At 39.2% G+C, this 12,658-nt stretch overlaps 1 protein-coding gene across 2 annotated transcripts in view; it reads right to left on the bottom strand.

Annotated features, from left to right (window-relative positions):
- Positions 1 to 12,658, bottom strand: part of grin2ab (glutamate receptor, ionotropic, N-methyl D-aspartate 2A, b) — a 134,967-nt gene that overhangs the window by 18,325 nt on the left and 103,984 nt on the right. For both annotated transcript variants that reach the window (XM_011477376.4, XM_078944267.1), the window contains 3 exons: positions 6,943 to 7,111; positions 2,486 to 2,639; positions 1,061 to 1,186 (listed from right to left, as the gene is read on the bottom strand). In XM_011477376.4, coding sequence (XP_011475678.2) covers positions 1,061 to 1,186; positions 2,486 to 2,639; positions 6,943 to 7,111 — 449 coding nt within the window. The remainder of the gene's footprint in view (positions 1 to 1,060; positions 1,187 to 2,485; positions 2,640 to 6,942; positions 7,112 to 12,658) is intronic.

Below are 12,658 nucleotides of genomic sequence, written 5' to 3'. Positions count from 1 at the left end.
TGTAGATGTAGCTCAATAATCTCATTTGACAACTTAAAGACCCACTCCAATGAAAATTGTGTCTTTGGTGTGTTTTTAACATGTTCTTGTAGCAATTTTCTCATGATGAAGGTCACGTACAAAAAAAAAAACAGCCTAAAATAGCATTTCTTAGTATTTCTTTATCCAAATCACTGTGAATCAGGAGCAGACGAAAAAATGCAGTTTGAAAAAGTCTGTTGTTTTAACATAAAATCTACAACCGGCAAGCCACAAGCTCCCTGCTACGCTCCATTCCGATGAATCCACTGGCAGACGACTAGATCCATGTTAAGTCTTTGTTTCCTCGTCTGAGCTGGTATCTGGCTCAAAACTGGCATAGTTGGATAGCTCTAAGATTGCTCGCCATTTTTGTTGCACCGGCAATGTTAGTTTGGGGGGTTGAAGGGCTGTTAGCTAGAGGGAAAGCATGTATATAGATGGGACGATGGGACGATGGGAAATGGAAGTAGGTTTACTTCGCGCAAACAGTCCCACCCACAACTAAGAGGTGAATTTATAATGAACTACTGCCGCTCTGCAGAAACTTTGTCCTAGAAAACGTCACGGGGTTTTTGATTTTGGCAAAAAAAAAAAAAATTAAAATTAAAAGACCACTGGGAATGATTTCCCAATGGATCAAAAGATGATCGGAGTAGGACTTTGAATTGAAATCAGCCTCAAAATTGAAATCAGCCTATTAAAGTGAAATGATAAAAAGAAATTGAACACATACATTTTCAGCTTTGGCTTACAGACAATAACATTTTTTTCTACTATAAACAATACAGATCAGTTTAAATCTAAAAGAACAGATCTGAGGATTTAGATTACCTCCAGGAAAACTGTTTTTTGTATTGTAAGTAGGAGAACAAACTTTCATGCAATCTAGTTGAGTCTGGGCTTTCTAAGGTCAGCACAGTAATCGGTCAGTTCTTGTTGCTTGAGGAGAAAAACTCAGATATAGGCCTCCATGTGTGGGGAAAAATGATTACGGTAGTGTGATATCGTTGGCTGTGTTTGTGTGCGTGTGTAGGTCTACCTTTGCCTTGAGCCAAGTTGCGGTTGAAGCCCAGTGGACTGATAAACTCGAAGAGGAAGACAGCAATGGCGGTGACAATGAGCAGCATCACAAACATCATCACCCAAACCGATGCACTGAAGGGCTCTGACAGGAGGGAGACATGGAGACAAAATCTAAGTGAAACAGAGTCCATCAGACGCCAAGAAATTGAGGAGTAGCAATGGAATAAAGAAAACAGAAAACAGACAAGCAGGGGGAGACGTGCCATGAGAAGGGGATGATGGAGAAGGCAGAGGGGGGAGTCAGCCGGAGTGAGAGGAGAAGGAGAGTTATTTACAGAGTTTGACCGAGCACATTTCCATATTTTGCTGTATTCTCTTGGATGGGAGCTGAACGAGGGAGTGGGGGAGATGATACAAACGGGGGAGATGGAGGGATAGAGGAGGGGTGGGAGAGACAAGAATCAAACTCCTTGTGATCTTATGTGTCCTGCTGAGGGCATGTGCACGTGATGTGTGTGTGTGTGTGAGTGCAGGCAGGGCAGGAATTCAGAGAGCGGGATGAGTGCCAGAGATGCTGAACCCAGACAAATTGTATATATGTGTGTATGTGTGTCACTGTATGTGTAAGTATGTGACTGCCAGGGTTGGCCAACCCTGAGAGATTGTGCACTGAGGTGCCTCTAATATGAGTGCGAGAGATACTGAACCGTCACTGATACCCTGGCGCAGGCTCAACACACACGTGGACACACAATCACAAGCTTTCATGTAAGCATTCACCCCTTAACGTAAACACGGCCACAGCAGATTTACTCCCCACACATCTTTGACTCAATACACAATATATTAGTGCAATATCACATAAGTAAAGTGTTTTTTGTTTTGTTTTTTTGGGGGTTTTTTTCTTCACACGCGGGCATAATGACACATGGCTTGATACGCAGGGACCAACACAAGCATGGTTCAATACACTCCCTCGCTTGCTGTCTCGCTCCAATGACAATACATTAGGCAAGCACAGAGGAGCGCTTCGGTTTCGAGTCATCGCAATGACTGGAGAAGAGGAGGAAGAAAAGTAGGAGAGGACAGGAGGAGGAGAAGGAAGCGAGGAGGCAAAAATCAAGAGTGCTTTGTCTGAGCTGACTTTTCAAAATAAAAAAAAATAAAAAAAACATCTGGCATGCTCCACTTCCCCTGGTCTGGTAGAAATATTAATGTGCTTGGGGTGTTGAGGCCTACATAAAGTCAGAGTACAAGAGGAATTTGGCCAGCATATGCACTCTGAATAAATTATTCCATTTTATGTTTATGAGTTTGCCAGCATGTAAGCACCTCCCCATTATCATCCCCCCAGTAGCACCTCTCACTGGAGACAGCAGGAAAAAAAAAAGTGGAGAAACTGCTACAAGACTACATATATATTTCAAAAAGATTTGTTTACCCAGGAAGGCGGAAGGAGAGACTGTTCCGTTACTACGGGACACCATGACACTGATGCCAGTTTCAACAAAAGGCACAGAGAAGTCAATGACCTCTGACCTCTCCTCATTGATGGTCAGCGACCCGACAGCCATCACAGCCTTTTTGTACACCACCTGGCGAACAGACAAAAATCAAAAAGTTACACATAAATGTAGTGAACTCCAAATATTTGGACAGTAAATTCATGTTTGAAGTTTTTTTCCCTTCATGTGAAATATCATAGAGACGGAGGGCGGATGACGGAATGTCAGCTACAGTTGGAGGGTACTTCAAGTCGTATCAGATGAACCAAACTCCAGTTTGCCTGTGAAGATTTTCAGTCATCCAGGCCATGTAATCGCAGGGTTCTGTTCTTCAGGGTAACTGGACTTTAAAAGGTCGATCTAGAAGACAGTTCCCTGCTCGTCCAAGTAGCTTCCTTGATGCTACTCTTTCCAGGTTCTCTTTTCATGTTTCCTCTGTCTCTGATCATCTGAATGTGCTCTACCTGGAATTGTGATTACTAAAATGCCAGTTTCATTATAAAAGAAAAAATGTTCACAAGTTATCAGCTTCAAACAACAGAAACCCACAATCATTAGGGTTCATTATCAAATGTTTAATGTTTTTGTTTCAGTCTTTGTAGATTTACGATGGCAGCACTTTCATTTATTCTCTGATTAAATATGATTTCCAAAAGAGCTAAATCTTAGCTGTGAGATGAACCCTGAATAACCTGCATTCTTTATTCCTGTGCAGACTGTAATCCTTTTCAAGGAGTTTTAAACTGTATAAATGATTTTTTTTTCAAACAACTCCAGAAAAAATAAAGTTAAAAGTAAAAAATTAACAACGTTATTTTTTAAGCTAAAGCTTTTTGAGAAGCTCAACCCCTCTAAAATAATTTGTAAACAAATGACTATCCACATATTCTATATCTTTAGCTACGTACACACTGGGCACGTTCAAGAATGCACAAAACTAGTGTTCACACTTGACTAGCAGAAAAGGGCTTCTTCTTCTTTTTCTATTGTTTACTAGCGCATGTTTGCCACTTACATTTGGAGGAAGTTTGGTGAGAAATGTCAAAGCGATGCAAATCTGGTCAATCTTGCTCCAAGCTTTTTCTTTCACAGCTCTATTCCGATATATGAAAGCCTTGGTGTTATAATTCCATCTGGGCACAAACTGCAAATATTATTTTCTCCTCCATGATCAATTTTCAAACGGTTGGCACTTCTGTGAATTAAAAGGGACCCCATCAATTGGTCACCACCAAATCTGAGTCCCTGATTGGTCAAAGTCTGACCTGGTTTAAAGCTCTCCGTGTTTTGTATGTTGAACCTGAAAAAGGACTGAAAATGAACACTCCATCCCCAAGATGTACATATACTCATGTTTCCATAGACATCTCATTGGAAGTGGTTCCTTGAACGCACATTGCCGAGGGCGGTGTGAATGCAGCTACACAGCGCATTTCCAGTTGCACCAACTCACGGGGATCACGTTTAGCTCCACTCAAGTTTATTGCATTTCCACTAGGTGGCGTGCAACACTATATTTTTGGAACCTGTGGTTAAGGGTCAACACAATTAATAGAAATAGGGACTGGTGGCGTGCAATTTATCTCCGTTAAGGCTGATTTATCTACAGCCATCCTGCCCACACAAAAGGGATACTCAGTTGAAATGGAAAAACAAATGATGGTGAGTCGAAATCCTAAAGCCTAATGAAAACTTCCAATTAGCTGGAATGACATCAACGCTTCTTCAAGTTCTGTCATGATCAATTAGATTTTTTCTTTTGGAGCATTTTTCCTCATTCTTTTCATGAATGTAAAACAGGGGGCATCATATTAGATACCACTGAGGCTGCTAACTTCTGACCCATTTTTAAAAACTCACTTCTGGGACACTGACAGCTCACCTGATGAACCATGTGCTCCATGTTCTCATTCTTTGACAGTGTAAACCAGTGCCCTCTCAGTTTAAGTTTCTGTCTTTGTTTTCTGCCAAAGTTTTCTCATTTCAGGTTTCAGTTTTCCTCCAGTCTATGTCCCACCAGGTTTCAGTTAGATTCATTCACAGCTGCTTCTTTTCAAGTTAATTAAGTTCATTAGCTCTTAATTTGTTTAAGTTTGAAATTATTTTCTCCGTAATGTAATGCTTTTGATCTGCCTTGCTTCAGATTTCTTTTTCCAGAAGGTTTATGTTCTGAAATGTTTTGGTTTCTGTCCAAAAGCCTTTTTTTTTTTTTTGCATTTGCGTCATCTGCAAACCCATTCGAGAGATAATGATCCCCTGTCATGTCAGCTTTTGCCCCAAAATGTTTTCCCTGTGACACGAGATGGATTTATTTGTTACAATCAACAGTCACTTAATAATTCATTAGAATTGGGCACACAGTTGGTATTTTATTTCCGCAGATGTTACAAGCTTCAGCCTTTCAGGATGTCGTGTTCAACTCTTCATAAACAGAAGCTTGTTTTGCTTTTTTTTTGCGCAAAGGAAGGAGTTCACTTCATGCTGTAGCAAATTTTCACTGTAAAATTGTGCTTTTGGAAGATTTGTTGGTCTTTTTCATGAGAACATCTGAATTCTGTTTATGAAGTGTTTCCTTGATGCAAAGCAATTTGGCTCAGCAGCACAAAAAATAAAAGCCATAGATGGAATGTTTTAAAAACTTTTAGAAGGGTTTACATGAAAAAAAATCATATTGTGGTATAAATGAATGTTACACTTGAACTCCGTTTTTGTTTCACTACACGTCAGTGACCTACAGGACTTCCTCTATCCCAGGGGTCGGGAACCTATGGCTCGCGAGCCATATATGGCTCTTTTGATGGTCACATGTGGCTCGCAGACAAATCTTTAGTTATACTTTTATTTCATTAGACCAGTCCTTCTCGGGCGCGATGCGATGCAAGAGGCGCGCAGTAGTGGTGGTGCTTGGAGAGAAAAATCTGCGCCAGCACTTTCAGTTTACTATTATCTATTATTTCACAGAGTTTGTACCAACTGGAAACCTGTGAATTGCCGTGCCTAAAACTGCGCGCTCCCGTCTCTGAGAAAGAGCGCGCAGTTGCGGGGACGGGACGTCTGAGGAAGAAAGCAGAGGGTGGGGGGTTGTGGGGACAGGCAGCAGGTGAATCGCGCAGGGATTGTAAAAACGTAAAACCCGCTTCCCGTCACTCACTGCAGCGTGTGAGTGTGTGTTTGGCTCCGCGTCTGCATGTGATAAGAATGTCTCACATCTACAGAACATTCAGACCTACGATCACGTTTAAAGTCTCAACGCCTGTATGAAGCAGAAACTCACCACGTATCAACCGGACTAAACCATCAGCAAAACCACCACGAGAAATACTCATCATTTATTAGCAACAGCATAACAATGTTATAAAAAAGAATCCACAGACTTATTGTACTTTAAAAATGTTGAAATTACATCAAAGCACACATTCACTTGTATAATTAGTTTTAAACATATTGTCGCGGACTGAGTTTAACTTGGCTGTTGGGCCGCGTTAAAAGTTCTGGAGTTCAATGAACGCATCAAGCAGAGATCTGATTGGCTCTCAGTTCTGTCGCTCAGCCTGTTGTTAGGTAATTTGGACCAATGGGGTTCAGCTATGGACCGAATAAGGAAAATGGGAGGGCTGGAGCGGGAGCAGGGGAATAAAGTTGGGAGAAGCGCTCTCGTCTCAGCGGGAGAGATTCAGGAGTTGCTGAATTAATTGTACGGCGTTTGTTGCGGTCTGCAGTAACCAGAATAAAGAACCTTAAAAAAGTGTAGGGTTTCCGTGCCTCAGTGTGGGAAAGGGACACTACATTGTTGTATGGCTCTTTCGAAATTACATTTCAAAATATGTGGCGTTTATGGCTCTCTCGGCCAAAAAGGTTCCCGACCCCTGCTCTATCCCAATATCTGCTTATAATAGATGAAAACTGTGCTTTGAAGATGAATGTTAGCTAGTCAGCCCTTTATCAAAAGTGACGGTGGATGTGCTGTAAGACCTAAAATATGTTAATCTTTAACGGTCATATACTCTATTTATAGATCATGCAAGCTTAGATTTAGAAGTATTTGGCTGTCTTTTTAATATATTTAGTTTAGAAACTGCATTTATTATCAACTTTGGGATTTCTAATTTTAACATAAAGAATGGATAACCTTTTGCAAACTTCAGAAATTTGTCAGAAATTGTGATTAAAAACCTTTGACTGCATGCACGGGTCATAATTTTGATTTATAGTAATATAATTTCAATTTCCTCTGTGTGTTATTTCTTGGGGGTTTCCAACTTGAAACTCAATTTAAGTTGTAATAAAAACACACACTTTTCTTAATTTGACTCAAATGTAGGGGATTGCATGAAAAGTCGTGGAAAAACAGGCGTATCTATACAGTCATTTTTAACCAACAAGTAGTCAGTACCTCTCCAACCATGCCGTTCCACATATTGTTGATTTTCTTCCCGTGTTTCCCGTTGGTAACCAGGTAAAGGTCATAAGTAAACTTGACGTTCCTGGCTATCTTCTTCAAAATGTCAATGCAGAAACCTTTGCAGCACTGCTTGATGTAGGCACCTCCTGATGTGCTGTTCCTGCAGTAAAACACACACACACATACAGCCAAAACACAATCAGGTCATCTATTTAATACAGCAGGACATGGAGCTGCACAAATGTGTAAAGGATGACGCTCCACATCTGGTGGTTCCATCAAACTGTAAAAGTGGAATTATGGCAGTGCAGAGTAAGAGCCAGGGCGGTCTGTGTGACGGACAGTGTGCATCCCTTAGTGCCTGCTAACCATACCAGATGAAAGCACAGGGTTACTAAGCAGATGCTGCCAGGCTTTAAATAGTTACAATGCAAACAACCAACATGATTAAAATATCAGCTGTCCTTCTCTTGTCTCTCTTCAGTGACTCTTTATCCCTGCCTCCACTCTTTTTGTCCCCCTTTTGCTTCCCCTCCAGAGCACATGGTATACCTAGAAGCTGCAGCCGCAAACAAAGTATGCATGAACTGAAAAACCAACGTTAAAGTGAACTTTTCTGTCAGGCCTCCCCGAGGGCAGTGAACTAAGTGAATAGTTGGATGAAATGATTCGCATAATCTATTAAAACCTACCAGCTTTTGTAAAAAGCATTTCCATGAAAATGTAATTCCATTCCCATGTCAGCCATCTTTTGATGTTGCATATATGGATTGCAATTGTAGCTCTGACCTTTCTACTTGCCATTTTATCTGACTCTAATTTAAGAGAAAGTTCACGAAGAACTGAAGGTTTCCTACACAGAATGACGGTAAGATACGTGACGGATCAAAGGATCTCCAAGCAGGAGTCAACTGTTTCCCCACTGCAGCGCAATATGCATGAAAGAGAGAGAAGCAGATTTACACAGTGTTTGCAAGTATGTACAGTCTGCGCCTCAGGTGTTTGAATGCACACATTCTGCATACATTTGTTGTTAACAGCTGAGCCCCCTCTGTGTCCTTATGCCGCCATGCAAACACACACATTTACACATAAGAGTGCACACAGTAACAACAACAGACCCTCAGTAACAGCAGCGTTTGGTTGATTTATTGCTCACTTCTGAGACAACAAGACGACATTTGAGCAGGGACTCAGCAAATGTGTTACTTATGGATGGCGGGATGTATGCTAATCATGTTTCCAATGTTGTTGTCACATAGCTATAGACAAACAGGGAATGGGTCTCTTAAAAAAAGAGTGGCAATAACAGCAATCTAAGAAAAATGGAAAAAAAGACAATAAAATATAAAATAGACAAATAAAATTAAGAACTTAAGAGAAATAATTCAGAATTAAAGTGCTATGAGAAGATAGAAATATACAAGTCTAGTAGAAAATTGTTTCTTCTTCTTGTGGCATTTTTCTCATACTGGAGGACATATATAGAAAATTAACCTTAAAATGTATTTCTTATTGTTTCTTTACTTGAATCGTTGTAAATCAGGAGCAGATGAAAAACTACTGTTGGTACAAGCTTGTTGACGTGACGTAGAAGCTACTACGACAAGCCACAAGCTCCCTGTTCCTCTCCATTCTGATGCAGCCACTAGCAGATAATTAGATCCATGTACGTCTCCGTTTTCCTCGTTTGAATCGGCATGTGGCTTAAAACTGATGGCTGGGTAGGGCTAATATTGCTCGCCATTTTTGTTGCATCAGTAATGTTAGGTTGGGGATATGAGAGGTTATAAGCAAGTGGGATGGCGTGTAAATAGATAAATGATAGGAAAGCAGGCTTACTCCATGCCAACAGTTCCAGCCGAAAACTCAGAGGAGAATTTCTAATTAACCACTGCCACTCTGCAGAAACTATATACTAGAAAATGACACCGTTTTTTTTTTTTTTTTTGGTTTTTTTAAACGGCACACTCATTAAAACATGATCAGGGAGGGACCTCAAATAGTTACTAAGAAAAAACACAAAAGCTTACCGAAAGGACCTAAGGACTGACTAAAGTGACAATACATGAAATTTGACTGAAAAGCAGCTTTAAAACCAATAACTTGTCATCTAACAGATTGATTAAAAAAATGCTAACTAATGCCAGAGGCCTTAAAGATATGTTACTATTAACTATATTCTTAATTTCATAACTTTTTTAAATCTAAGGTAATGACATTTCCACACCTGTCAACAGTCATTTTGGTTCTTTACTTTGGACTTACCTGCTCCCAGTGTCTTTTCTAGGTGGCATGTTCTTTCCAAAGATATTCAACAGGATTTACCTACAATATTCCAATGTTTTATTGTTAAACATTCTTGGGTGTTTTTAGCTGTCATCTGGCTCTAGCCAGATGACAGCTAAAGATGACAGCTGAGTCCAACAATGTGTCCAAGCACATTGTTGGACTCAAGAGGGTCCAGAGAAAATCCAAACATGCACAAGGAGAAAATGCAAACTCTATGCGGAAAGAACCCAGCCGGGATTTTAACTTGAGCCTGAACCAGGCTGAGATGAGAGTGCCAATCCCTCCACCATTGCTCAACATTTCTTTCTCCACTACCATTATTTGTGTTTTCACTTCATGGGTGGACCTCCTCTCCATAGCTGCATTTTACAAGTGGCTTGCATCCAAAATGTTTTTGCATGATACTCATACTTAATCTGCATGTGGGCAATTGTAAAAAGGAGAACTTTCCTAAATGGGAAGAAAAATCTCAGCAGAATCAAACTCGATGAGGGTGACCATCTGCCAGGACAACAGAAAACACAAATGCAACCATAAAGACATTGAAGCACATATCAAAAGGGTGAAAAATGTCAGCAATGGAACAAGTCCCACTGTCAACAAGAGAGCAGACAGAAGAAACATCTGCAAAGAGGGATCAAGTCAAACTCCAACTGTATTCTGGAACACACAGATTAATTATGACGAGACAAACCTCTAACCTCTAACCTCAATCAAAAAGGAAAGTTTTAGGTCTAACATTAAAGGGACCCCTACCTCTAAAGAAAGGAGCATACCTCCTCACTCCATAAAAACACCCTTATATCTGGGTCTGACGATTGGCTGCAGATCTGTGTCGGTTGGAGAGCACGCCCTGTTACCTTAACACTGTTAAACAAGCCTAAACATCTAATCTCAGATTGTCTGTGGGGTTTAGAACTGGAAAAAAAAGAAGATCAATATTATTTATTGATCGATTCTCGATGTGTGGACGAGACTTGTGTACATTCAAGGTTTGGGTTATTGAATTGAAGGTCAGAGTGCAGAACGGCTGCCAACACCATGATCCTGTGTTTCTGTGTTTTCGAAGTTAGCGTTTGCTTGAATGGTGGAATTTGTCTCAGTGGCGTTGTACAACAGTCATGGTGGTCAGTAAGTGATTTCACTTAGAAGTCCTCCTTTTGTCTGATGATTTTTACCATTTCAATCTGAGGAATGAAACAACAAAAACTCATTTCTTTTTTTTTGCCCTCAACGTTTGATTTGGAAGTGGTGAGTGCATATGTGTGCACACTCAGGCAAAAAATGCAAAAGCCTTCTTGGCCTGTGAGGCCTCAGAACTTTAGTGCGATTGCTTCAGAGGATGGCATGATGGGTCAAATCACAAGTTAAACTGTCCATGAGTGGTGACTCAGTCGTGTAATTGCTCATGTATACAGACAGCATTGCTTATCTCTTGCTTATCTAAGTGGATGTTGTGATACATCTCTGTCTTGTGGCGTTTCCTGTCTGTTCAGCTGATATGGAAAAAAAAAAAACCTTTTCATTAAATGGATTCCGGCAAAACAAACAAACAAAAACCCTTAAGAAAATAATTACTGCTGATATATTTTTTGTACTCAAGTGCGGCTGGCTATGACAGCCTTAACCAAAGCTACTCGACACTAATGACTATCCAAAGAAACTGTTTGCTGCTCTGCGCTTAAGAGATTTTGCTCTGCAGTGCTGCCTGTCAGGAGCAGAAAATTTCACAAAAATACAAACATCTTTCTGCATTATGAGACACTTTGGCTGCTGATCAATCAGGCTGATAGATATTTACAGTCGTGCCTGTGGCGACCAAACCAACAACAATCATTGTTTATATTTAGACGCTCTTCTACATCAGCGATGCGTATGCAACCAATAGTATTGTAAGCGCTTTTGTTAAAAAGCAGAAAATGTCTCTTTGTTTTGCACAGAACATGGACACATGTTTTAAATAATTGTAGTAAATTTTGCTTACAAAGAAATCCATGAGAGCAATCATCTTTTGATCTGATCTAAAAACATTCTCAGTGGTCTTTTAAATATTTTTATGCTGTTTTTAACCAAAATCTAAAAACTTGTGATGTTTTTTAGGACATTGTTTCTCCAGAGCAGCAGTAATTCTCCTCTGAGTTGTGGGCGGGACTGTTGGCGTGGCGTAAGCCCGTCCCTACATCCAATCGTCATTGTTAAAACTTTCACCTGCTACTAACCTAACAAAAATACCAGTGAAACAAAAACAGCCAGAGTATTTTCTATTTAGCAAATTCGATCTATAATGGTATTTTTTCTTCGTCTGATTCACAATGATTTGAATACAGAAATGCTCAGAAATGTAACTTTAAGATTAATTTTCCTTATATACGTCCTCTATCATCTGCAAAAAAAGGAGTGGAATGGAAACAAGTTTATTTCGAATATATACATATTAAAAAACAAAACAAAACAAAAAGAAAGAACACACATAATTAAAAAAAAGAGAATTAAAGAAAACATTCACGCTCAAGAACCGTTATAAACACAAACAGAATTTTTTTTTCTTTTTTCTTTTTTCTTCCATATATGAACACATATATTACAAACAATTAAACAATTATACATATTCGAAAAGGAGTGAGAAGAAGTATAAACTTATATAAACTCACCCCCTATTCCTCATCAATATTAATTACATTAGCAAGCAGCTTCTTTACTTATATACAATGTTTTATAAGGTATAATAATTTTCACAGAGTACTGTCCTAAATAATGAGCATGAATTATTATTGAAAAATACTATGCGCATATTAAGATAAGGATAATATACACATAATATCTTTACATATGTATACTTACATACATATATACATCTAATATCCATCCGATATATTTGAATATCACTTTAAAATCATATTTTTATATCTTATTTTAAACAGTTTTATGTTTAGACATTCCTTTATTTCATCTTCTATACTGTTCCACAGTTTAAAAATACCACAAGAACATGTTAAAAACACAAAAAAACATCATTTTCACTGGAGAGGATCTTAAGAAAATGTTAGTTTTACATTAGAAGGGGTGACACAAAGAAAACACTGACTGAAAATTGACCTCAAAGCAACAGTTTATGTGCATAACTAGAGAATTTGACTTCTTGCAGCTGAAAACTGGATGAGCAATTTCTAAAAATTACACATTGAACAAGTGGAAACAGCAAAATAAATAGGAAATCATTAAAACCCCTTTTGAAAAGCCTTTTTGAACCATTTCATAAACGTTTGATCTGAAGAAAAATTAATTTTGGACACTAATAAAGTTTATCTATGCTCAGTTAGATATGCACCAACCTTGTGATTTAAAACCCCACCACTGCTGCACAGCAAAAAGCAATGTTCTTCTGGTGAGGTAGTGGGGTGAAAAAACAAGTCAT

The sequence above is a fragment of the Oryzias latipes genome, chromosome 1 (genome assembly GCF_053564925.1).
Source record: "Oryzias latipes strain Hd-rR chromosome 1, Olatipes_Hd-rR_3.1".
Lineage (NCBI taxonomy): Eukaryota > Metazoa > Chordata > Actinopteri > Beloniformes > Adrianichthyidae > Oryzias > Oryzias latipes.
Note: the sequence above shows the minus strand (reverse complement) of the source record. Positions and strands in the feature narration are given on the sequence as shown.